General features: G+C 36.6%; 1 protein-coding gene across 4 annotated transcripts in view; it reads left to right on the plus strand.

The window, feature by feature from the left end:
* Positions 1 to 26,355, plus strand: part of LOC101738405 (beta-1,3-glucosyltransferase) — a 41,916-nt gene extending 15,561 nt beyond the window's left edge. For all 4 annotated transcript variants that reach the window (XM_004930288.4, XM_021350736.3, XM_021350734.3 and 1 more), the window contains 9 exons: positions 18,698 to 18,807; positions 19,389 to 19,580; positions 20,389 to 20,537; positions 20,866 to 21,055; positions 21,718 to 21,853; positions 23,038 to 23,191; positions 23,715 to 23,824; positions 24,175 to 24,341; positions 24,853 to 26,355. In XM_004930288.4, coding sequence (XP_004930345.1) covers positions 18,698 to 18,807; positions 19,389 to 19,580; positions 20,389 to 20,537; positions 20,866 to 21,055; positions 21,718 to 21,853; positions 23,038 to 23,191; positions 23,715 to 23,824; positions 24,175 to 24,341; positions 24,853 to 25,005 — 1,361 coding nt within the window. In that variant the 3' untranslated portion in view covers positions 25,006 to 26,355. The remainder of the gene's footprint in view (positions 1 to 18,697; positions 18,808 to 19,388; positions 19,581 to 20,388; positions 20,538 to 20,865; positions 21,056 to 21,717; positions 21,854 to 23,037; positions 23,192 to 23,714; positions 23,825 to 24,174; positions 24,342 to 24,852) is intronic.
* The last annotated feature ends 254 nt before the right edge of the window (positions 26,356 to 26,609 follow it).

A 26,609-nucleotide genomic window follows, 5' to 3' on the forward strand; every position in this document is an offset into this window, starting at 1 on the left:
AATATCCATAAAGAGCACTTAATTTATAATTGAACTCCAAAATCGAACACGATTAAGATTGTACGAATTTTATTCATACCAAAGGTCATTTTATTCAACCACCTTTGATAACATACCTTATTTTACAAGCATTTACGTTGCCATTAGAAATTTCATCTCTGCTCGTTGTGTTTATCATTATCAATTAATATTCTTAAACAATTTACAAAAAGAGTAAAACAAAAAAAAAATTAGCAACAGCTAAGCGTCCAAAGAGCGAGCATTCAAAATTAATAAATATTTGGCGAACTAAAACAATAGGAACGAAATTCAATTAACAGAACACCACCGCTAGCCGATTCAAACTCAATTACGTACATTCGGCGTCTAATTCTCGATTGTAATGGTCGAAATAAGCATGACAACTTTATTAATAGGTTGTGAATTTTCTTAAAAAATGCGAAGAAGTTTTTTCCCTAACCTATTATATTGAATGTTGTTCAATTAAATGACGGCTAGAAGTAGCTCTCATTTACATAGACCTTTGTAAATACTTCAGTGCTCATTTATCACTAATGACGTTGATTTTCAATTGGTAATGACAGGTCTTAAAACCTCGGTCAAGTCAAAACCGCACACTTCTAGACTGTGAGATTGTTAATCTGATTCGAATATGTCTAGAGGTCAAAGTGATTGTCACTTTTTATTTTTTTAGGAACCGCATCCATAATCATGGCAGCTTTATGCTTATATTCTGCGGTCGAAAATTAGACAACTCGACTCGCTACGGTTACAATTTAGTTTGGTATTTTGTGGACTTTGATTTTCGACGGGGTGCAATTTGAATATTCTATAGCGGTTTGTGGTAAACTTTATTTGTATGTGTGCGTTTACTGTTCAATGTTGACATTTTGAATAGAGTACTCTCACATGAACAGCAGTAGTATAGAAAATTTGAAAATAAACCGTTTCAGATACTGACATAACATAAACAAAAACGAATGTTAATTTGCTGAGCCGAGCGTACATATTTGTTGTATCACCAAATTTATATTAATACTAGCCGAAATCGCCCGCTTCGTTGCGCATTTAAAATTGACATTATTTATTGTTATTATTATTAGGCAGTCCAACTCATATAAATATTAGCCTATCCATTAAGTACAATTATTTTCTACATGGATACCAAGTTTCAAGTCAATCGGATGCATGGTTCCGTAGTTATAACGGAACATCCGTAAAAACCACTAGATTTATATATTATTAGTATAGACGTTGTATTGTATAGGCATATGTACATAGATAGATTCATTTGCAACTGATCAGACAAATTAACGCATGCTCTTCAAATACTAATATTAAATAGATCTATTTCGAGATATATATTTACAAAAAATCTCAAAATATCTTGCGTTTTCGTAAAAAACCGTAATCTGTCTATAGATAGTAGAAGCGATAGGATTCATCAGGAGAGTAAATCTCAGTACCTTTCTATATCTTTTGATGGCTCAAAACAAATATCAGTAATGATTATTTGTACCAAAATATGGGGACGTCCACAACGAGGAATTTTGTGCAACTTTATAACAGACTAGCTGTACCTGTCCGCTTCGCTTTTAAATTCGCATTTAAATGAACATTATTATTTCTCACCCCCCCAAAGATTCTCATCATTAACGCCCCCGCAACTGGTGTAGGGAGTCCAACACTCATATAAATATTATCCTATCCATTAAACACGTGTATTTTTTACATGGATACCAAGTTTCAAGTAAATCGGATGCACGGTTCAGTAGTTATAATGGAACATCCGTAAAAACCACTATACATTTATATATTAGTATAGAAATATTAACATAAATATATTGTTATTATTGGATTTCTTTTGGCAAATTATTACACAAAAGTACGGGCACCATTTTATTAGCAGAGCGGAAGGGAAGTGAAGTGACATAGATTCATTTTGTAATAACACATTATAGACTAACTAAACTAAATTATAGACTAACATATATAGCCACAGAGTAGTGCACAGATCCTAAAATATACTCAACACACCCCCTCAATTTATAGAAGTTTACAACTGCTAAAATTGTTCAAACAAAATACAAGTTTAATGAATTACAAATTTTGTTAACTGTCCACTCTGTGCATTACTAACACTATTTATCATAAATACCTTTTTTCTTTTTCTTTCAATATTAGTTACATTAAAATATTTACTAAATTAACAGTTATCTAATTAATTCTCTTAAGATAATAATAATGCTAAACAATTAAATATGTATAAATATGCACAGCTTTTCTAATGCAATGTTTAAACTAAATTCAACTTGCTACAAAAATAATTATGTTTTTGAATAGTTAAAGATTTTGTAAATATATCAGAGATATTTTCATTTGTAGGCACATATGAGATTGACACTATTTTCTTATAAATTAAATCTTTAATGTAGTGATATTTTATTTCAATATGTTTAGAAGCTTTAGTATTCATCTGATTTTGTATCAATTTTATTGTACTCTGATTGTCAATCAATAAATGAGCTGAAATGATACTAGTACTTAATATGTCAGAAAGTATTCCTTTGATGTGAATAAGTTCACTCATTGAGTGTGCTCCAGCCACATACTCAGCTTCAGCTGTTGACAGAGCTGTACATGTTTGCTTTCTAGAGAACCAAGTTATTAAGTTCTGGCCTTGATATATGGCACAGCCACTTGTGCTCTTACGGTCTGTTCTATCTGCTGCCCAGTCAGCGTCTGAGTAGGCTATAAGTTTTGTGTACTCTTCAGTCTTCCTATAAATCAGTCCCTGATGAGAGGTTCCTTTCAGATAACGTAACACTCTCTTACTTGCTGTCCATAATTCTTGTGTGGGTTTATCTAAGAATCTGCTTAAGAATGATACAGCATAAGCAATATCCGGTCGACTATTCACAGCAATGTACAACAAAGATCCTATTAATTCCTTGAAGGGTACTTCAATTATATCTGATGGTGATGGAATGTTTACATTAAAATTAATTTCCATTGGAGTCTTGCTTGATTTGCAATCTTGCATGTGATATTTCTCCAGAAGTCTTTTAATTATTTCTGTTTGTCTTATTTCCAAGCTGTCTTCTGTTCTTGTTACTTCCAATCCTAAATATTGATGTACTTCTCCTAAGTTTTTTACTTTAAATTCCTTTTCTAATTCCTTTATCATCTCATTGCTATTTCCAAGGTATAAAATATCATCCACATAAAGTAATATCCAAATTTTTCCTTTTCCATATAAACATAAATCATGCTGTGATTGTACAAACCCTTTCTGAGTGACAAAATTATGAAATCTTTGGTTCCAGCATTTAGGTGCTTCTTTTAATCCATACAAAGCCCTTTTAAGTTTTAAAACTTTTCCTTCACTAATTTCCATTCCTTTGGGACATTTTATATAGACATTGTCGTTTAACTTTCCATTTAAGAAGGCTGTTGGTACGTCCAATTGCTTTAATGACAAATCCAGTTGAACTGCTAAACTCATCATTAATCTGATAGTTGACAATTTGGCTACCGGAGCATAATGATTATCATTGTTCTGTTGCTGAAAACCTTTCGCTACTAATCGAGCTCTCTTGGTTCCATTTTGTTTTGTTCGGAATACCCATTTTGTGTCTATTGCTTTACTTCCCATTGGTAATGTAGCTTCTTCCCATGTCTCTAATTTCACTTGTGAATTTAATTCTGTCTTTATTGCTTTTTCCCAGTCTTTGTCATGAATTGCATCTTCAAATTCTTGTGGATCTCCCGATAAAAGACAGTATGCTATATTTAGATCATATTCTTCTAAGTTTTTTGGTTTGCGAATTTCTCTTCCTGATCTTGTTATATATTTCTGTATATTTATTCTACCTTTTTTATTCAATTTTTCATTTTCTTCTTCATCATCTTGATTATTCTTTGATACTTCTTTATTTGATTTATCAGGTATTCTATCATGTTGCATGTTTTCATCATTTTCATTAGGTATTCTTGTCTCTTGGTCAGCTTCTGTGTCCTTCTCAGTATCGTCATTTTGTATTAATTCATCTTCATAGTATGTTTCTCCTTTTATGTTATGCTTTTCTTCAGTTTCCTTGTAGTTTAATTGAGTTTCATCAATTCTGACATCTCTTGACACTATCACTTTATTACTTGTAGGGTCCCATAGACGATATCCATTTGGGCTATATCCTACGAGTCTCATTTCTTTAGCTCTTTGTAAAAGTTTATCTTGTTTTGGTATGATGTGAACCCATGATTTTGATCCAAATATCCTAAGTCTTGTTAAGTCTTTGTTTCCAAACATTTTCTCTGCTGGGGTTTGAAAGTTTATAGCAGACGATGGACATCTGTTGGTTTGATAGACAGCACATCGCACCGCTTCACCCCATAAGGTTTTTGGTAAACCAGATTCAATTAATAAAGTCCGAGCTCTGTTATAAATATTTCTGTTCATGCGTTCTGAAACTCCGTTTGACTGTGGGCTATAAGGCAAAGTAAACTGTTGAACAATTCCCTTATCTTTGCAAAATTTATTTAGTTTTTCATTTTTAAACTCACCACCATTATCACTTCTGATTTTCTTGACTTTACATTCTATTTGTCTTTCCATTCTATTAACATATTCTATAAGCCTATCCGTTGCCTCACTTTTTCTTTGTAATAAGTATACCTCACAGAAATGTGTGTAATCATCTATAATTGTATGAAAATATACCTCATTTGTAAGTGTAGGAATATTTATTGGTCCTGATATATCTGTGTGTATGAGTTCTCCTATATACTTTGATCTCGGCTTGGGTGTTGTAGAGAATGGTAATCTTGTTGATTTTCCTTCTACACATATTCCACATGGTTTTTCTGAGATAGGTAATTTCAATAACTTTAAGTGTTTTCTATTAGCATGTCCTAACCTTTTATGCCATAGATCTTTATCATTATTTATCGAATAACATTTTTCTAAGTTTAATGTTAGATTGATTGCATACAGACTATTAAGCATGGTACCATAAATTATGTTATTTCCTTTAGCAATTGATACAGAATTTTTATGAAATCTGACAGAATTTCCTTTCTCTAATATTTTTTTAACAGATAATAAGTTGTGGGATAGCCCCTTGACAAGTAGTGCTTCTATTTTAATAGGTAAGTTATTATATTTTACATTTAAAATCCCTTTTTTACTTGAAAACAAATATTGACCATTAGCAACATAAATCTTAGTTTTAGTTTCTAAATATTCAATGTTTGACATGTACTTTTCATAACTATCAATGACTAAATTTTGAGATGCTCCTGAATCAATAATAAACTTAATGTCCTCATTATACACATCAACAGATAGCATCTTTTCACTGGCAACAAAAGAAAATGGATTTCTCTCACTTAAAGCACTTTTTCCTTGTTGGAGTATGGTGTCCCTTGATGATCCCCTCGATTGTCCTCTCACGTTGCCTCTGGGATTGCTTCGGTTAAAGCCTCTGCCGTTACCTGGATTGAAGTCTCTGCCGTTGCCTCGATAGAAGTCTCTAGTGTTACTTCCGTTGAAATATCCGACGTTGCCCATTTTGCCTCGATGCTGTCCTCTCATTAAGTGTCCAGTTCTGCACTGTATAGCTTTGTGACCAGTTTTACCACATTTAAAGCAACTGAGGAAGCTGTGTGCATCCTGTGATTCCATTGAATTATTTTGGTTTTTTAGTTCTGCATCTAACAATTTGCTTTTGACATACTCTGTTGTAAGTTCCACATTCGTAGTTTCTAAGGCGGCAATTGTAGTATTGTAGCTGTCAGGCATAGTCAGTAGTAAGTGGCACACCTTGTCTTGTTCATTTACTGTGCTTCCAGTTTCTTCTAATTGTCTTATTAACATATCAAAATTGTTGAAGTGGTCGCTCAGTTCGACACTGGGGTCACATTTTAAGGTTAATAATTTCTTCCTGACGTATAACGCAGATAACGTACTTTTTCTTTTGAATATTTTTCGTAAGTTTTCGATCATCTCTTTTGCACTCGTAGCGCTTCTGACGTATTCCAAGTGTTTGTCTGAGAGGCAGTTGACTATCAAACTTCTAGCTTTTGCGTCTTTCTTTTTGAATTTTTCCGACTTCAATATTTCCTCTGTTATGCCATCTTCAATTGCTTCTTTGCATTCCTTTTCCTCTAGGATGCATGATATTCGAAATATCCACGTGCTGAAATTAGTTCCAGTAAACTCTGGAAGTAATTTTCTTGAAGCGTCGTCCGCCATTTTAGTACCGAGTAATTTTTCTTGTATTTTTTGTCTTCCTCTTGACTTTTCGCTTTTATTGTTACTATTATATTTCTTCTTCGTTAAATTAATTCTTCTAAACTCCAAGTGGCGGTCGTTGCGCAGTGGAAGCGTATTGGATTTCTTTTGGCAAATTATTACACAAAAGTACGGGCACCATTTTATTAGCAGAGCGGAAGGGAAGTGAAGTGACATAGATTCATTTTGTAATAACACATTATAGACTAACTAAACTAAATTATAGACTAACATATATAGCCACAGAGTAGTGCACAGATCCTAAAATATACTCAACAGTTATAAGGTCCAATCATTTCGTAAACGTGCAATATCTACATCGCCTTATATTAAATTCCAGTCGGGAATACTAAACCGCTTGCAGCGGCACGTCGACTGTTTCTGTATAGATTAAATCTTCCATCCTGAACGTCCAAATCTGATAAAGTGTCGTCGTAATGCGAACAATTCTAATATTGAAGTTTGAATATATTTAATTTGTATTGTTAGTCTATTGTGATTGTAGACACGAACTAAAAATGCATAGTTTTATTTATTTATTACAAAACAACTACATAGGTATCTATTGAACCATCTTATATTAAACTAGCGGCTCGCTCCGGCTCCGCTCGGTTCTTTAACAAAAATTTCAACGATATTTGACGTTGTTTTATTTTTTTAAATAAAAGAATACTTATTGCGGCATAACTGTAATAGTCAGACATATGCTGTCGTGACAATTTTTGTCAATAATAATGTGTTCTACAAAGTCGTAGTACATTATTTTATTCTTTCATCAATAGTTTTCGCAGGGCACGCGATGTAGAGAATATTTTAGGTAATTTTTTTTACACCTTAGGTTACATTATTGGAGTTTTAGTAAGTATCCCTAATTTTTTCAAAAAAGATTATAGCTTATGTCACTTGGGAATAGGGTAGCTTCCAAACAGTGAAAGAATTTTTCAAATCGGTTTAGTAGTTTCCGAGCCTATTCAATACAAACAAACAAACAAATCTTTCCTCTTTATAATATTAGTATAGATGAGCGTTGCAAATCTGCATTCATACTAACAAATTGCAAAACAAAAGGTAATTTTTAAAATTGTTTTATTGCTCATGCTAAAATTTAAATCTGCATCGATAAAGTTTTCATAATAATGACAAAATTATATTATTTAAAAATAGCCCAAGTTTGTCTAATGTTTAAATACGGTGTTTAATAAGTATATGCATATCAAATCATAAGTATATGAATCAATTTCTATTCTCAAAGGAGCTAGTTCAAGTGACTTCGCTCCGATCATCGTTCTTTCATTAACCCATAGACACAGCCCACTGAGTTTCTCGCCGGATCTTCTCATTGGGTCGCGTTTCCGACCCGGTAGATTCTGCGAAGCACGGCTCTCGCTAGGGTTCGTATTAGCAACGTCGCCAGGCTTGAGCTCCGTGAGCACACCTACAAGCTCAGACAATCTAAAATAACCCCTCGAGGTTACTAAAATAGGTAAAAAAAAATTCTTCGCCAAAATAGCAGACAATAAATAGTCAAGGAAAATTGAAACTTGCAACTAAAGCTTCAAGCCATTCGATATGGCAATCCCTTAGGATTGGCCCCGTGAAATCCGTGTGATGTGATCTAGAATTATTGATACCACGATCCCCTGCAGAGACTTTCACACCTTGTCTTCGTACTGGTTCGCTTCACATAACACTTTTCGAATTTTAGATCGTGATATTAAAATACCGTCTGTATAGTAGTAACCCTTCAATAAAATAAACAGGGTTATATGTTTTTTCTCTTTCACTGGTAGCTTCATATATTGATGATGTTATAGGCTCACACTATATATAATGCCTCATCTAGTATCATCGAAATAAAGAATGCGATCTGAATCTAATACGAATGCTTCAGGATGAGCACCAACATTGACATTCCAATGTCTCTATTCATTTAAGATTTAATAACGGAATATTGTTAATTGAAAAAACAAAGTTGGATATTAAAGATTACAATAGATAGAAACTACGTCAGGGCTTCGGACTGGAATACGTAAATCGAAATTCCTAGCGTAATAGGTTTCCCGGAAACTCTAGACCTGGATAGAGTTACCATAAACTTGAAATACTATGACAACTTTTCAAAAGAGTAACGCGAATTAATTGTATCTTCTAGATATGTTTAATGTACAACAACAGATGTGTTAAACATACTATTATTATTTATTTATTGCATAGTTGGGGGATGATTTTACGATTCTTGTGGTCACGGACGACTAAGGTATTAACGCGGTCAGTGAGTAAAAATTTCAAATGTCAACGTAGAAATGACGAAAAGACGAGATTAAGTCGTAAAAGGACCATTTTTAATTATTCCAGTAGTGTTAAAATTTTTGAAAACTACGTGCTAGAATATCAAATTGTTTTTTTAATTTTTTTAATGCATAAGTTGGTGGACCAGCTCACAGCCCACCTGGTGTTAAGTGGTTACCGGAGCCCATAGACATCTACAACGTAAATGCCGCCACCCACCTTGAGATATGAGTTCTAAGGTCTCAAGGTATAGTTACAACGGCTGCCCCACCCTTCAAACCGAAACGCATTACTGCTTCACGGCAGAAATAGGCAGGGTTGTGGTACCTACCCGTGCGGACTCACAATAGGTCCTACCACCAGTAATATTATCGTTTTTTGTGATCCTTTTCATTTGTACAACTGTTAAAACCCAATCTAAGTGTTATTAAAGCTGCTATAAAAATAGAAAGGTAAAAGAACATCTAAAAAGATTAGGTTTCCCGAAATATTTCACAAAATAATGGTGATCGTTCCGGCCGTAGCGGCTAGTTTCAACCCCGCCTTTATATAGAATTCAGTAGCTTGTTACATCCGGTGTCCCACAGGATACCCGATAGAGATCGGTCGATCGGTGCGAATCTAACGAATAATTCAACATTTTCAGTGCAGTTTCTACCTTCCACTCTTCTAAAAAATAATGGAAGGCTTCAACGATTGAACCAAATCGAGAATTGAGTACATAGGCGGCACTGAAAATTTCGGGAATTAACGAAGTGACACAACATTACTATTTAAAAATGTATTTATTGCTTTTCGAAGTATTCTCCGCGAAATTTGACACATTTTTCCATAGGATGGAACCAATCATTGAAGCAACCATTCCATTCGGAAGTTGGGGTTTCCAAAATGGCCGTTTTGTAGGCGTCCACAGTTTCTTCGGGTGATGAAAATCTCTGTCCACGCAATTTATTCTTTATTTTAGGGAAAGTATAGAAATCATTAGGGCTTAGGTCGGGGCTGTACGGCGGATGGTCTAATAATTCTATGTTTTCTTGCTCTAAAAACTCTTTTGTTCTGTGTGCGGTGTGAGAACTCGCATTGTCGTGATGGAGGATGATGCGGCGGTTGCAGTTCACTTTACGGAGTTCAGAAACGACCTGTGGCAAACAAATGCTAGCATACCATTCTGCATTAACCGTTCTTTGTCCCTCAAGAGGAATAGTCGTAACATGGCCGGTTTTGGAGACAAACGTGGCCACCATTTTTTTTGCAACACTCCGTGAACGAACAATTTTTGTTGGCTTTAACTGATTTTCGAACACCCAAACTCGTGACTGGTTTTTTGTTTCGGGTTCGTACGCGTATATCCAGGATTCGTCACCTGAAACAATGTTGTATACAGCATTTGAGGATCCTGCGTGGAATCTTTCGAGAGTTCTTACGCACCAAGTAACGCGAGCCGCTTTTTGCTCTTCACAGAGTGAATGCGGTATCCATCGGGAAAACAACTTTTTTACACGTAATTGTTCATGCAAGATTATTTGTATTTGACTCATGCCAATGTCTAAAGTTGCCTGAATTTCGCGGTATGTCACATGTCGATCTTCCTCAATCATCTTACGCACAGCATCAACGTTTTCTTGGGTGACTGCAGTTTTTGGACGACCTTGACGGGGATCATCACTGAGCTTGACACGTCCACGTTGAAACTCAGCAAACCAGCGATAAATTGCGGTTTTGGATGGGGCTTCATCACCAAATGCAGAAATCATCCGGTCAACACACTGTTTTTGTGTTAAACCACTTCGAAAGTCATAATAAATCATCGCTCTTGAATTTTCTCGAGTCAATTCCATTTTCTCAACGACTAAACAAGTTTGACAAAACCTCGTGACAAGACGGAGAATCTTTTTTTAAATAAATAAATGGTATTTGATTTTTAAAACCAAGGAGTTTTCAATTAAAAAGATTTTAATATGACAGGAACAGTGGAAATTTTCCATTCCCGATACTTTTAGTGCAGCCCTCGTAATTATGGTCTTATGAAATATATTTATTTTTAATCATGCTTCTAATGAATTTTGATAATTTCTATGCGTTGTTGAAGTGTAGATCGTAAATCGTAGTCGTTCGTTCCATTAATGACGTAATTGTTACTTGTCATCTGTCAAGTAGTGACAGCTCGGGTCATGACAACTTTTATAATGGCGGGCTCATCAAAATGAAAGGTCTTATTGCAATACCTTAATTTTTTCATTAAATTTTTACAGGCACGCTATGTGAATATATTCCACAGCATGTGTTTCTGTTCGTTTTGTAACTAGTCCGAAAAAGAGAATGAGTTGGAATCTTTCAAGATTGAGTTTTTATTAAGACTAGAGATCCCGCAGTAGTCGAAATTCGACTATAATAATTAATTGAAATTGTAAGTTTGTACACTATTATGATGGCTTTTTATACTTCTATAATCACATATTTCGCCAAGGCTGCACTATAAAAAAATATTAATAAAGACAAACAATATTTAATCTATTCTCAATTTGACCACAGACGTCAAGAACAAAAGTTTGACAATAAATTGTATGCATGCGTGTATGCGTGAAATACATGGTATATAGTGTGTGTAATATTTTCTTTATTGATTTAATGTATCTTTTATGCATTATTTAAAAAATATATTAGCATTGTGCACTTCTTCTCTATATTCTGTATAAGTGTGAAAAATTTCATACTCCTCCGTCCGCGCGATTTTCGTAAAAAGGGATACAAAGTTTTTGCTTCACGTATTAATATATAGATTTAAAGTATGAGTGCTGTGGGCTCGCACGGATGCGTCACGGCGCGGAGTCTTGCTTCTTATTTTTGTCGCTAAGCCATCATACGCATCGATAGCCCATTGAGTTTCTCGCCGAATCTTCTCAGTAAGTGGGTGGTAGTTTCTACGAAGCACTGCTCTCGCTAGGCTTAGTGTTAGCAAATTCTCTCAGGCTAAGCCCGTGAGCTCATTTACCCGTCCGGACGTAGCTGAAATAGCCCCCTAGACTACTACTGAATACGTAAGAAAAAAATTGATTTTAACTAAAGGTTTAGTATTTTTTCAATTCAGTAGGAACTACGACGTTAAGTTTCTAGTCGGACTGTGGCATTCATTATGTAGTGTCCATTGGCTTCACCGCCTTTGCATTTGGCTCCATACCTACTTTGTGTAATGCAATCAAAGCGATTCGGTTCCCTTTATCACCCCAATCCATTTTAATATCGCAAAATATTGTACAATGTATTGGCGCCAAAATGAGAAAACTCATTGAGCAATCATATAAAAATGACAGATTCCAAATTCAAATGTAATATTTTGTTTATTTTTAATTGTAACAGTATTTATGGCCAGACTAAGTAAATATAAAAATGAATTGCTGTTCGTTAGTCTCGCTAAAACTCGAGAACGGCTGGACCGATTTGGCTAATTTTGGTCTTGAATTATTTGTGGAAGTCCAGGGAAGGTTTAAAAGGTAATAAAATATAAAAAAAAGCTCAGAATTATATAAAAACAAACAATTTTGTTTTTCCTTTGATGTGTCCTCTTGATGCGTCTTTTATTTATCGATTGAGGCACTACGAAGTCTGCCGGGTCAGCTAGTTACGAATAAATATCACATTATACTTGTTCACGAGTGCTCACAATTAATATTTGGCTAGCAGTGTTCGACATTAATGGCATGACAGTTGACATTATTATTCAATTGCTTATGCTGTCTAATAATAATATCTTTAGTAATCTTTACTCATTGGTCTGGCAAATTCGAATACCACACGATAATTTTACTAAATATATAGTCTACGATCCAATATGGTCTAGAATCAACTATTATTGGAAGTATGGAGGATTTCATCAGCTTTCGCTGGGCGTCACTGTACACTCCTGCAATGACTTACACACTGTATTGTATTGGAATGATTTATTCATCAAGTTCATCCGAAGGACATACTGAAATATAATTATTACCTTGTTCATAACTTCGAAGTAAGCTTATAAAAACGTAAAATGTACGGCGTGTGTCTTCAAAGTGATAATCTGTTAAACAAATAGCGCATTATTTATAAGCACTTACCGTACGCGAATAATTTAGGCACGTCTATTTTTTTTTTTAAATGTAGATCGAGTCTGTAAGAAATGAATTGAATAATATATTGTATACTTCATTGAAAGAAATCTTTTTTTTAATGAGTCGCTAATGTTGAAGTCTCGTTTTTTATTGCTTTGGTGTCTTCGTATTAATTTCTATGTTGTAGGTACGACTCGCTGTTTGGTCTCTTGTTAGCTAAGTACTTACGGATTTTCCATGTTTGTGTTAACTTTTTACTCCTCTCGTCCTATCTGCAGTGCAGTCGTAGCCGGCACTATTTATTCGAACAAATATTATTTATTCGTAGAGTGCCGGATAAAGTCAGAGCGAAGCCACTAGTCAGTGTTAACTTCTTGTTCATCGCTACGCTCTTGGTCGTCATGTTTTCAGTATTGAGTTTTAAAACCTGGCGCCACTCTGGCTGCGCGTCTGGTGCTTACATGCAGAGGGCAATTTATTGAAGCTTTAACCTGGTTAGTCTACCTGATGAGGGATCTGGCGCGCGGCCTGATACTCTCTACTCTCCTGTACCACCAAGCGCTCGGTTGAAAGATCTGTACCTCTCGATACATGTCCAAAATATCAGGAAACGAGACTGCAGGAGAGTGGCCCTTAAATGTTTTCAGTTTTGAAGAATTAACTCATTGATGCGAAATGCAGTCCAGGATGTTCCGACCATTTAACAAAAGGGAACAGCTGGCCCATAAATTGCATTGCGAGCATTGGTTGACTAGGGTCTACCAGTAATAATTACTTGTGCACATGCTTTTGTTATTTATAACAGTGTTCATTATTATAATAATATTATTAACATACCGTCACAATTACAGTATGATCAGCGTTATGGGAATTGCTATTTGGTGTGAGTATATTTTTGTTATTGTTCGTTTTTTGGGTACAGGGAAAGGATCCCAAGGCAAGGGGCCCGTAGCATTTGCATCTCAATACTGCACGATTAATCTACTACTCTTGCTAGGGCCAGTGTTAGCAACACCTCCGGTTTGAGTCCCGTTATCATCATCTGAGCTTGTCCACTGTCCACTGCTGAACATAGGTCTCTCCACTTGATGTCCAATGCGGCTGATCCTTTCCCACCTGCATCCAACGTGACCTAGCGATTTTAACTAAGTCGTCGGTCGATCTCGTAGGTGGTCGTCCCACACTGTAGTTGTACAAAACTGCTTAATTTATGAGTCAGTTCATTTTCAACATCATCAAAATTATAAATATTAACATATGAAACATAAATTCGTCTGGCCATCACACCGTAATAGCTTATCTTAGGAATAAGTCTCCTCGCCCCCGGGAGGTCATAAAGTATCAGAATGCGATTTTAATGTGTCGCACCTCGGATGATCGCGGGATTTGCATTATTCATGAGCAGAGTTCGAATCGGGTGCCACTCAGGTTTTCATTTTCACATTTATTGGACTAAGATTCGGCGTATTGGAACGGTATAAGGAAGGAATTGGAAATCAGTGCCTTCCCGAATGTTTTGAGATGTTTTAAGGGATTCGAAATTTTAAAGTTCATTTCATAAATAAACGCACTCTATCGGAAGCGTGTCAATTAATAGTTTCGTTATCTATATATTAATACGTGAAGCAAAATTTTTTTATCCTTTTTTACGAAAATTGCGCGGACGGAGGAGTATGAAATTTTCCACACTTATAGAGAATATAGAGAAGAAGTGCACAATGCTAATATATTTTTTAAATAATGCATAAAAGATACATTAAATCAATAAAGAAAACATTACACACATTACATACCATGTATTTGACGCACACACGCATGCATACTATTTATTGTCAAACTTTTATTCTTGACTTCTGTGGTCAAATTGAGAATAGATTAAATATTGTTTGTTTTTGTTAATATTTTTTTATAGAGTAGTCTTGGCGAAATTTGTGATTATAGAAGTATAAAATACAATCATAACAGTGTACAAACTTACAATTCCAATTAATTATAGTCGAATTTCGACTACTGCGGGACCTCTAGTTTAATTAATAGTATAATTGCAAACTATTTAATTAAAGCTAATATTATTTTTATTTGCATAGCACTACTTTTGACTAAAGTATAATTTTGTTATATTTAACGTAATTAAACTTAGTAAAATTTGCACATTTATTTTAAGACGTTTAAAATTCAGGAAATCTTAAAAATAAATATTAACTTTGTATTAGTGTTAGCAGCCGCTTAGTTTTCCGGTTCAATTATTAATGTATCGGCTTCGTGTGTTAATATATTAATTTATATAATATTTGAGTTGTAATAACTATAGGCTCCGATTGTCGCATGTTAATAGTAGATTGACTATGCGTTTGTCTGTTCATTTAAGCTAATTTATCTAGATAAGAGTTGGTATGTCTAGGTTTCTAGACTCCGAAACGGGCGGGTTTCAATTATATTTTTGGGAAATATTGAGATTGGCCTAGCGAGGACTCTGTGGTGGTAATTGGACCAAAGAGTGGCGAGCAATGCAGGCCTGATTTCAGTAGTAAACCTATAAAAGTCCACAATAAAGATGTCAATTATCAAACGAGTAATAAGATACCATTGGTTCGGGGAATGAACATCAATTTGTATATGCGGCTTTAGGACATTAAGGCTGCGTATTCTCCATGCAGGGATGCCCTGTCCAGTTTTCTTCTTTGTAACATCCAACATTACGGGTGCGATTTAATAGGCGTGCCTTCGCACCACTTGCGGGTTGGGGTACATACTCGTATAGTTAATCGATTTTTCTCCGCCAAAAATATATGTCTGGAGTAAATATTGTATACTTATATGGTACTGGGTAGTTAAGCTCACAGGCCATCACTGAAAACGTATTGTATTCCTGTTTTGAACTTAATATCAAACTATCTTACCATTGAAATATGCGCTTAATAACATCGCTGTAAAAATAGACTGACAAGTAATATGACCTCTTGCAGGCTCATCGCGTTCAAGATAGTAATGAGAATGAGTAATAAGCGCGGACGGATTATGGGGAAGTTTATCTGAACGAGCTTGCAGTCCACCTGGTGCTAAATTCTAAACGACGCCTATAGGCGTCACAACATGAATGCCGCTATCCACCATGAGACTTGATGTCTAAGTATCACTTCAGGCTATCCTGCCCTTGAAACCAGAAACATTAACTACCTTAGAATACGCCCTACCCACTAGTAATAAAGATTTTATGAATCATCCCGGTATTCTGCACCACTACATCAGAATGTCTAAAGATATGATAAACTAGAGCTAACTCGTATATTATTTCAACAACAATTTGATCGGTTTAACTTTTTTCAAAAATTCGCTTTTTAAACAGATTCGTGAATTCGTATTGTATCCTTTTTGGGATCTCGGTCTCCAAACAAATCAATTGACGATTTGACAACATCGTAATAATTGTCACATAGATATACATCCATAACAGGCAATTTTGCACTTTTTAAAATTAGTTCATACGTGTAGTAGGTAATTGACATTACTGTTAATACTAAGATTTGCTGTTTAAAATTAAAATTGTCGAGATGACATTTAAACATTTACACTTTCGGTAAGCTCACGGGCTCAATCTAAGAGAATTTCCCTAAACTAGCTCTAGTTAAGAGCAATGCTTCGCTGTATCTACGACCAGATCGCGAGCCACTGAAAAAATTTGTCGAAAAACTCAGTGGGTTGTGCCTATGGGCAAGTTCGAACGTCGAATTGGACGAGAACTGTGACCGGTGCTTGAGGAGTCAAAAGCTCCATGAGTGGATCCAGGGGATCCGATAAGACATGTCTTGAGCGACGGCAGTTTTGCTTTGCCCCGACATCTGGATTGGATATGTAGTTAGCCGCGATCACGATAAGAGAGTTCATTAGCAATAGATAATTTCATAAGTACACAATGATTAACCACATGTAAGACATCCTGTGTCGTAATTGGTACTTTGCTTTTTAGCAATGTACGTTTTTAGCAACGTCAATGTGAGTCTTTAAATTATTAGATGAAAGTTGGTCACTTGAGACATGAATTCTAAATAGAATTTTACAAAAAAAGTTATTGATTTGCATTAGTTTAATTAAGATTTACTATTTATATCTAGCCTAAATTGCCTAAATTGGTGTCAAGTTGCCTACGGCCAAATTTCATGTTCTATAAAATGCATCAAATTCTCCCCATTTTGGATTATGCCTGTCGAATTTGAGTAAACCGGTAACCCTGTACCCACCTGATTGATGGATTGAGACGTGTAGCACGACACGCTGCGAGCTATTACTCATAATTTAAACGTGATATCGACACGTTGATGCTATTGGATATTATGTGTTTGTTATATCGGCTTACCGATTTTCAAATTAAATATTTTTGCGCTGTCACGCCGCTAAGACTATATTAAAGTAAAGAGTCTTATCTAGCGATGCAACGCTGTTCGAATCCCGCAGATGAAATACGTATTTAACAAATGTTCACGATTGACTTCCGCAGTGAAAGAATAACATCGTGTAATAAAAATCAAACTCATAAAACAGTTAATTTGCGTAATGACTGGTGGTAGGATGTCTTGTGAGTCCGCACGGCTGGGTACCACCACCCCGCTTATTTCAGTCGTGAAGCAGTAATGCGTATCGGTTTGAAGGGTAGGGTAACCGTTGTAACTATATTGAGATCTTAGAACTCATATCTCAAGGTAGGTAGCGGCATTTACGTGGGCCGTGAGTTCGTCCATCCACATAAGCAATAAAAAAAAAATTAAGTAAAAATAATACCTTTTGATATATAGATTCAATGATTAATATAATAGCCGGCAAACTTCTTGAGCATTTGTTGACGTAGTGGGGGTAAGTTTGCGCATGGTACACTCACGTGCAAAAACATTATTTACTCTGCGTCATAATGCAATTAAATTATTAAAATCAACATATGTATTTATTTATATATTTATGAGAACATCAACAAAAAATATAGGTTAATAATTGTAATAATTTAATCTTGGGGTAAAATAGATATTCCTTCTATTAAGTCAAAACTAGAGCTGTTGCCAGGCCTTGGTTAAGTTGAAGCGAAGCTGGTATTTGTAATTTTTTTTTTTCGTTATCATAATCTTGACCATCATCATCACTGTTTTTATCACCCGAGTTGCTATCATCGTGATGAGTCGACATAGGGATCATCGGTGTAGTTTACAACTCGGTCGGTTCGGTCTACTTTTTTGTCTATAATTAATTATTTTTTGAAGATATCCGATTCGTAGTAATCGAATGTAACTTTTTTCAATTACCAGCTTCCGATTATTTTCTGTTTTTTTCCATCTGAAGCCTAGCTCTTTCATAATTCGTCGTAAACTTCATACCGAGCCATTAAAATTTATATCTTCTTTAATTTTTCGAAGCCTTTCTACGGTACGGAGTTTCGCTGCTTGTTATGTAGTTATTATGATTACATCTTTTTATTACAGATTGAACGAAACTATCCATTCCGGTAACTTTCTTCTTCCCTGATCTTTTCTTACCCGGAGTCCGAAACACGGCGAGCAAGCCAGAGCCTTTAGCTTCGTTAATATCACTGATGTTTTTGTTGCCTCCGAAGTCTGTTTTACTTTTTCCATATCATTCTTCCCCTGTTTTATAATGAAGCAATATACGTCGTACACAATTTTTCTACCCTTTCTTTTGAATACTACACCAGTTTGTCGCGGCATAGTGTATTTTTTATAAAAAATCAACAAACACTCAACAAATAGCAATGGCAACAAAGTCAACAAGCAATTATAACAAATAACTTAACGATTAATAACGATAGACTTTTCACTGTACGCAAGCGTACTTTTGGGAGCAAGCGGTACGAGGGCGCGGTGCGGGACGCAAGGTTCGACTGATCTACCAATAACGCGCTCGATACGATTTCCCCTGCCGTCGCGCCTCACCCTCACCACCAAAGTGATCTAAAATTCGGTTCTGCGCAGTCAAGGTCATTTGCTTAAGAAGTTTGCCGGTTACTATAAGATATGTTTTTTGTTCCTAGACTCAAGAAATGTAGTTTTCACGATTGTGAGTCAGCAGGAGCCTTATCATGCGAGTGTGGCCAAACGACTCAAAGAGAATATTGAGACACAAGTGTGGGAGTTGGAAGAGGTAAACGATACAAAACTTTAAGTTATATATTATAATAAATTTCTTGTTTGTACCTTAAAAGTACACAAATAAGTATATTGAATAAAAAAAAGTCAAAACAAGCTAGAGTACAAATTATACTTGTAATGTAACTTAAATTTTAAATAGTGAAGCTAAAACGGAATGCGCTTTAATAAACAATGAACATCCTGAGAATAGATAAACGGTTTGTCGTCTCTTTTAGCGCCATTGCAAAAGACAAAAGTCACAATAACTATTCTCGATGGGGTTTTCAAGTTAATTTTACTCAAATAACGGCCGTTTGGTGTAGTGGTAAGTGACATGGTCACTACACAAGGGGGTCGCGGGTTCGAATCCCGCCAAGGGAAGATATTTGTATGATAAATATAACAGCGTTATGGATGTATATTAAATATATGTACGTGTATAATAAAAAATTTACATTTATTTCCGTTATCCTGTAACACAAGTTCTTTACGATGTTAGCACGGGACCAGTTAACGTGGCGTGATAAAAAAATAATACTTGGTTGGAATAATTAGTTAATGTTTAATTACAATTTTGATTCATCGTGTGTTTAGCGACAGCCAAAGGTTCATGTAACACACGAAGACTTTCCCATACCGGGCGCTTGGACTATTATACCACTTTTGAGACCTTTGGTAACTAAATACAATGGAAGCGACGTGAGATGGGTGGTGTTTGTGGAGAGCCATACTGCTGTCAGGTGCAAGAGACTGATCGATGCCCTTGCAGCTGCCGATAGGCATAAGGTAATATGGTTTTTGTTTATTGAGATTGTGATTTGGCGTCTTGTAGCTGAAGATTTATTTTCATGGGCAATTTGCCAACTTAGACTAAAGTGGAAAAGACTGCCTTTACTATACTCTTGAGCCAATCATTTCAGGATAGATTTGGTTCTGAGATTTATTATGGCATTTGTAGGCAGATGAGCATCTGTATGCTGATGGCTATGACCTGATGGTAAGTATTTATCGTCGCTTATGGACCAACAGTCGCCTACTGCTAAGATTTTTGATAAAGTGGGAGTGGTGCCCATCACACTAAACCTTTTAAAAGTTTTAGTTATTTATTTTATACTAAAGAGATCACGTATTGCTTAGTGGACTGAAAGACAATGATTGATGGTAATATAACCCTCAAAAACCCCTAATTTATTTCATCCCTGTTACTTATGGCACAAAAGCAAAGGTTTCGGATTCGGATTTTTATGTTTATCATATTAGAACAACAAGACTCATGGCCTTGGCGTTTAGCTTTTACCGAAACCTGTAGGCATTACGATGTGAATTTATTGCTATTTACACTAGATTTGAAATAGGGCGGCAAAAGGGTAGCTTTATATTATAAATAGGATCGAATGCGTTAAAGATCATCCTGTGAAAATTGGATTTTACTTAAAGAACATGTTTTTTTTTAAATCTGCAAATGACAATGCAATTTTTTTTCTTTGAATTCACTGACAGTTTTAGGACCGGTTTCATGATGTTAAAAAGCCAAAGGTACCCACCCCCATTTTAAAATATACGTCCGTAGGGCTTAAGATTATTTTTATTTCAGGATACAATGTGGATCGGTTATCCGTTGCGCGATGACGAACCGACCATAATCCACCATTTCACGTTTTACGAGGAGCTGGAAGAAGAAGGGGGTTTCGTTTATCCGAATTTCGCAAGCGGTTTCGCCATGCGAATACAACTCATGGAGCAGTACGTTTTGTTAACAAAATTCTTCAACGGGATTCTAGCATTTAAGTCCTTTCTGTTTTCGAGATACCAGAATTTCCAGATTTTTCAACACAGGCTCCGCCAACTTTGAGTACAGCTGGAGTTTAAAAGGGATCAACCGTATCTTTGAAATCTAAACGTAGAACACATTTTTTGGTTGAAATACACGCACGAAGGGTTAAGTCATAAGTCAAAGGTTTTAGTAATTTTTGGTAGTAATGGCGTTTTATGAAACATTGCATGGTCTGAACTATAGCACTGTATATTTTCAAGATCAAATACTTTTATTCCATGTAATGATTACTTCTAGACTCCTGGATCAAATAGAACGAGGTGATCGTAAATTGGAAGCGGACTTCTCCATAGATCCGGCCTTCGAACTAGCTCAGCTGATTTACGGAGACAAAACTAACCCTGGGCCTCTGCTGACGGCCGACCCGAGCTTTTGTGTAGTCTCCGCGGATAACTGCGCTACTTATCCGCGCCAGTTCGACATATGTGTGAGCGACTCTTAGGACTCTTTAATGGTCTTTATGGATACAGCAGTGAGGTTTTGAGCTATGCCATTTAGCAGCGAGATTAAATTTTGCAAAGCTTAATGTTTTCAATATGTACACATCCTTAAGTACTAAGCCAATAAAGATAGATTCCTATGTTTCGTTTGTCTTATTTGTGTTGATTTGGCTTGTGGTTACGGATTTTTTTTATTGCTTAGATGGGTGGACGAGCTCACAGCTCATCTGGTGTTAAGTGGTTACTGGGGCTCCATGGGCTCATAGACATATACAACGTAAATGCGCCACCCACCTTGAGATATCAGTTCTAAACAATGGCTACCCCGCCCTTCAAACCGAAACGCATTACTGCTTCACGGCAGAAATAGGCAGGACGGTGGTACCTACCTGTGCGGAATCACAAGAGGTCCTACCACCAGTAAATTTTTCGATCAGAATTGACGTAACATCTTACTTCTTGTATTGCCCGTTGAATTCGATAGTTGTTTTCTACGAAGGAAAGGGTAGATAGTAGATGTATAATATGGATTTGGGTCTTTTTAGGGACGTAATAAACATCCCTCCTTAGTACTTATCTCTGATGGCCAAGGAACGTTCCTCACGAGTAGACCATTGCGTGAAGTATTAAAGTTGATGGCACTTGGCAGGGCAGTCCCATACCCGAGTCGTCGATATACTTTGCCGTGAAGACCTGGAGCGGGTTCCACTCGACCAGGGCGAAGGTCGTCAAGAAGACTTGGGGAAAGCACGTTACGAACATCATGTTCTACAGCGACAAAGACGGTTCGTACTCTCGTGCGCTAAGCTCTGGGATCTGGCGACAACGTGCAGGCTCGGAGATCATTCGCTGTAACATAGTGTCATGCGTGAATCATTGCAGAATGTTCTAGTGTAATAATGATAATTTTGTGTGAAATTTGAATGACTCCTTTTAAAATCTATCTATCTTCTTTTTCTTCTATATATATATATAAATGAATTGCTCTTCGTTAGTCTCGCTAAAACTCGAGAACGGCTGGATGGTTTGGCTAATTTTGGTCTTGAATTATTTGTGGAAATCCAGAAAAGGTTTAAAAGGTAGATAGATAAATATAAAAATGCTCGGAATTAAATAAAAATAACAATTTTGTTTTCCTTTTGATGTGTCCCCCGTCGGACGGATTCCTTTTGTTTGTTTTAAATTTATTTTATACAAAAGTTTAGGTCTTTTATTTATCGATTGAGGCACTACGAAGTCTGCCGGGTCAGCTAGTTACTAAATAAAATCGAATAATTCAAACTTGTTTAACGTTAAAGTTGACCAACAGCAGATATGGGAAAATCGTTCTAGCGTATTCGCGTAGCTGTGATTATATAAGTCATGCAGTTTAGCCCCAAATGACGTCACACATACAACAAAGGGGCCATATACGCGCGTTTTGACATAAGCCGCGCCAATAAAGAAACGAATCGAAAATGGCGTCTATGTACTTGCACTGACATATGGTAGGGTCAACAAATAAAAAGAAAGATAGAAAGAAAAAATTGTTTATTGTAAAAAAATATAAAAAAACTAATTAAATTAATTGAGATTCTTGTCCTCTTCAAAGTATTTAATAACGTTATACACGATTTCGCCTGCATCACTGTGAGGACTTTTCCTCGTTTGTGAGAGGCCATATTATTTACCACATGTGGCACAAAAAACGATAACAATAACAAATTTATCAAAAACAACAAAATAACGAAACAACGAACTAATGCAACAAATAACAGAATTTGAGAGAAAACAGAGCGCGTCGAGACAGTGTGAGAACAAAGTCGGAACTGATATTTTTTTGCATGCAGTACGCGCCGTGTGCGACTAAAGACAGCAATAGTTTAGAGTGAGAGCGCATGATCGCCGCCGCCATTTTAGATTCGCTTCTTTATTGGCGCGGCTTACACGAACCGGCCGGTGTCGTGTAATCGGGGGATGTATGCTATAGATCCGTCTCTGCCGGCCGAGGCTGTGGGCGTACCGAACACGAAGACGGGTCACTGCCTCAAGACGGTCACCATATTGCAGAGGGTGGTCGAGAGGGTCCGCGACTTGCCGCACGTTAAGTGGATATTTTTGGCCGACGACGACACCATCTTGGGGTAAGTGCAGCGGTAACCAGGGTACGTGTAGTGCTCGGAGACACAAGGGAAGATCAGCCTCCGGGTGGGGGTCGCTATCCGGGCCATTGTGTACAAAAAAATAATATTGAAAAGGTCATTCACAAGTGCCATTCAGACTTTTATCAGATGTCTTTTATTCTTGAAGAACTTTCGCTAAATGTACTGGTGGGATTGACACATAAATAAATTGATATTACGCCAAACGACGAGACCACTAAACTCGGTAGACAGTCATCGTGTCTATGGAGAAATAGGAATCAGTCCTACCAGTTTGTCTATGTTTAAAATTATTTTCACACATATATCTCGCATTCATAATCATTTTCTATATCTATATGTTTGTCTCTTTTTAGTGTCGCTTTTTCGTTTCATCAAATCGCAACGCTGCTAAAAAAGTTTTTACTTCAAAATGTAATATCTAAGTTTGAAACAATAGCCTGATGTTTTATCTAATGATAATATTTTCGTTGGTCGCATTAAACTATTGAAGTTCTGTTCCCAGCGTGCAGAGGCTGTGCGAAGTGCTGAGCTGCTACAGGGGCGGCGATGACGTCACCATTCTAGGTGAACGGTACGGGTACGGCTACGGGAAGCGAGAGACTGCCTCTAAAGGTACGTCCGCACTCCTCCCCTTCCTCATAGTGAACGGCTTTTCCCCCTACCGGACCCCCTATCGACTGTTTCACGAAATATGTACTCGACGCGTGCTCACGAATCATTGCCACCGTGACGGAATAACATTATAGTAAAATCAAACTCGTTAAAATTATTATTGATGGCATCTTGTGAGTTTGCACAGCTGGGTTAATTAATACCCAGCGGTAATCCGCTCCGCTTATTTTATCGCGGAGCAGTGACCTTGCGGTTTTAAGGGTGGCGCAGCCGTTCAATTTAGGGCTTGCCACTGACATTTCAACCTGGGCGATGACGTTACAAGTCACCGCGTGTGTCCGCCCGCGCAGGGTACGACTACGTGACGGGCGGCGGCGGCGCGGCGCTGAGCGTGGCGGGCGCGGCGGCGCTGGGCGCGTGCGCGTGCGCGGACCCCGCGGCGCCGGACGACATGACGCTGGGCGCGTGCGCGCGCATACTGCGCCTGCCCCTCACGCACTCGCCGCTGTTCCACCAGGTACCGCGCACCGCACCTCCAGCTCCGGCACTGTAACCGTATTAGTCGAACTCGTTAATGAGTTCGACGTGAAACTTAACCCATACATAATGTGACCATACGCCCCGATTTGAGCGAGCAGTCCCGCTGTCCCCAGTGAGGCCGACATAGTTCCGCTTTTGCAAACAGACCAAACAAAAAATTTATTTTTCAATTTAACATAGAGCTGGATGTGTTTAAATGGGCTAATATAACAAAAGAGGCACAGAGTATTACAAAGTACTAACAATGTTCTATTTAGTGCTTTGTTGTTATTCTATCTTCTATAAGAAATTACTTGTAAAACACTAAATCCTTTTTTTATTATATAATTCGGCAGATGTCCCGCTTTAATAAAATAAAATCAAATGGTCACCTTACCCATACATCGAGCTGCTGATGATATTGTGCTCTAGTAGTGGTAGGATATCTAGTGCGTAGCGCAGTCCTGGTTAAGTCCGTAACGTGTTCACTGCGGGTGGTTGGGGGGCAGGCGCGGCCGCGGGAGTACGCGCGCGAAGCGGTGGCGCGCGACCGCCCGGCGACGTTCCACCGGCACGAGCCGCGCGACCCGCTGCGGGTCTACGTCACCTGGTTCCAGCACCACGACCTGCCCGCCAACAGGAACTGGAAGGACGAACTATGAAATCGATCTACTGCTCACAACTAACGAGTCTTAGGTCTTTAGTTAAGTTCGTTAATTCACGCCCAATTTTGAGATATGGTTTCCAAGTAAACCAACATTGGTTTGACCGAAACCTTACCTTGAGCGATCATTTTAAAGCTGCCGTCAGGAAACTTTTTTGATTATTACTCCAAAATATTTTTGTGTAAGTTGATATTACCCCATGGCGAAGAAAAAAAAAAAACGAAATCGCTTCTTTTTAGCATCTTTCATATTATTATAGCACCCATGATAATTTTGAAAAAAATATTATTTTTTCGTTTCGTTTCATTTCGTTTCATCGAGTTTGAAACCACAACGATTCTAAAGAAGTTTCACTTCAATATATACTTTTTACTCACAAAAGTTTCATTTTTACCCCCCAAAATTTCATTTTACCCCATTTAAGGTAATTTACCCCGGTTCCCAGACCGTTGTTTTAAAGCTTTACAAAATATGACTAAAAACATTATTGCGAAGATTTATACACACATTACTTTTTAGTTATATCGATTGGGTGCTTAATAAGTCTCTGGTTAAGTTGGTTAATTCAGACTAGAATTTAATATTATGATTTCCAAATAAACTAAAATATTATTATAATGATCTGTCTGGTCGAAACCTTAGCTTGAGCGATCATTAATAAAATATGATTAAGAACATTATCGCGAAAATTATAAACACATTTCTTTTTACTTATACCAAGCATAATAAGACCGCTCCAAAACATGAAAACAGTATTTAAAAGAACTTATAGTAAATTCAATAAAAAAATATCAATTAAAGCCGTTCATTCTGAATGAAATATATAAATTAGTTTATTTCAACGGGAACGCATTAATACCCTCTCAAATTAGACAAAAAGAATTTCATATTTCAATTTCAATTTCAAATTTTATTATAATTTCATATAAACAGTACAGAACCTCCTCCGTATATTCCGACCGTCTCAACGCCGTCAGATTTTTTCATATAAAAATAATTCAAAAGGCAACAACGTGACAGAACATAATTATTATGTAGATGTAATTCTCGATTGTCTACAACTTTAAGCATTTTAAATATTAACAGGATCAATTTTTTATTATACAACATAGTTTTATGTTAAGATTAAAAACATTTTCAAGTATTTGTCACAAACTAATGTTCAAATATATGAACTCAAATTTACCTTTAGTTTTTTTTTTATTGTAATGAACATTTTGTCTGGACTCTTTTTTTTTTTTAGAAAGAAGATAGAGGTGGAAATACTACTTTTAAGCTTAAGTTGCTTAAGCGCTAATGCATCGATATACAATTAATGTTTACAAATAAAGAAATATTTTTACAGAATATGTGTTTTATTTAAATTTTTGGCTCAATCTGAATCCGACCAAATTTTATTGTGAGACCGTCGCCACGTCTGAGATATGGATCATTTATTGATAATCTTTTCGAACCTAATCTCAAAGAAGTACTCTTGGGTAAAAACGTGTTTGTTTTTAAATTTAGGTTTTTATAAGGCTCTGATCAAGGACTACGCCTTCATAAAACATTCTCGAGATCAATACACGAGGCAGACAGCTAATTACAGTACGTTGTCTTCC

The sequence above is a fragment of the Bombyx mori genome, chromosome 10 (assembly GCF_030269925.1).
Source record: "Bombyx mori chromosome 10, ASM3026992v2".
Lineage (NCBI taxonomy): Eukaryota > Metazoa > Arthropoda > Insecta > Lepidoptera > Bombycidae > Bombyx > Bombyx mori.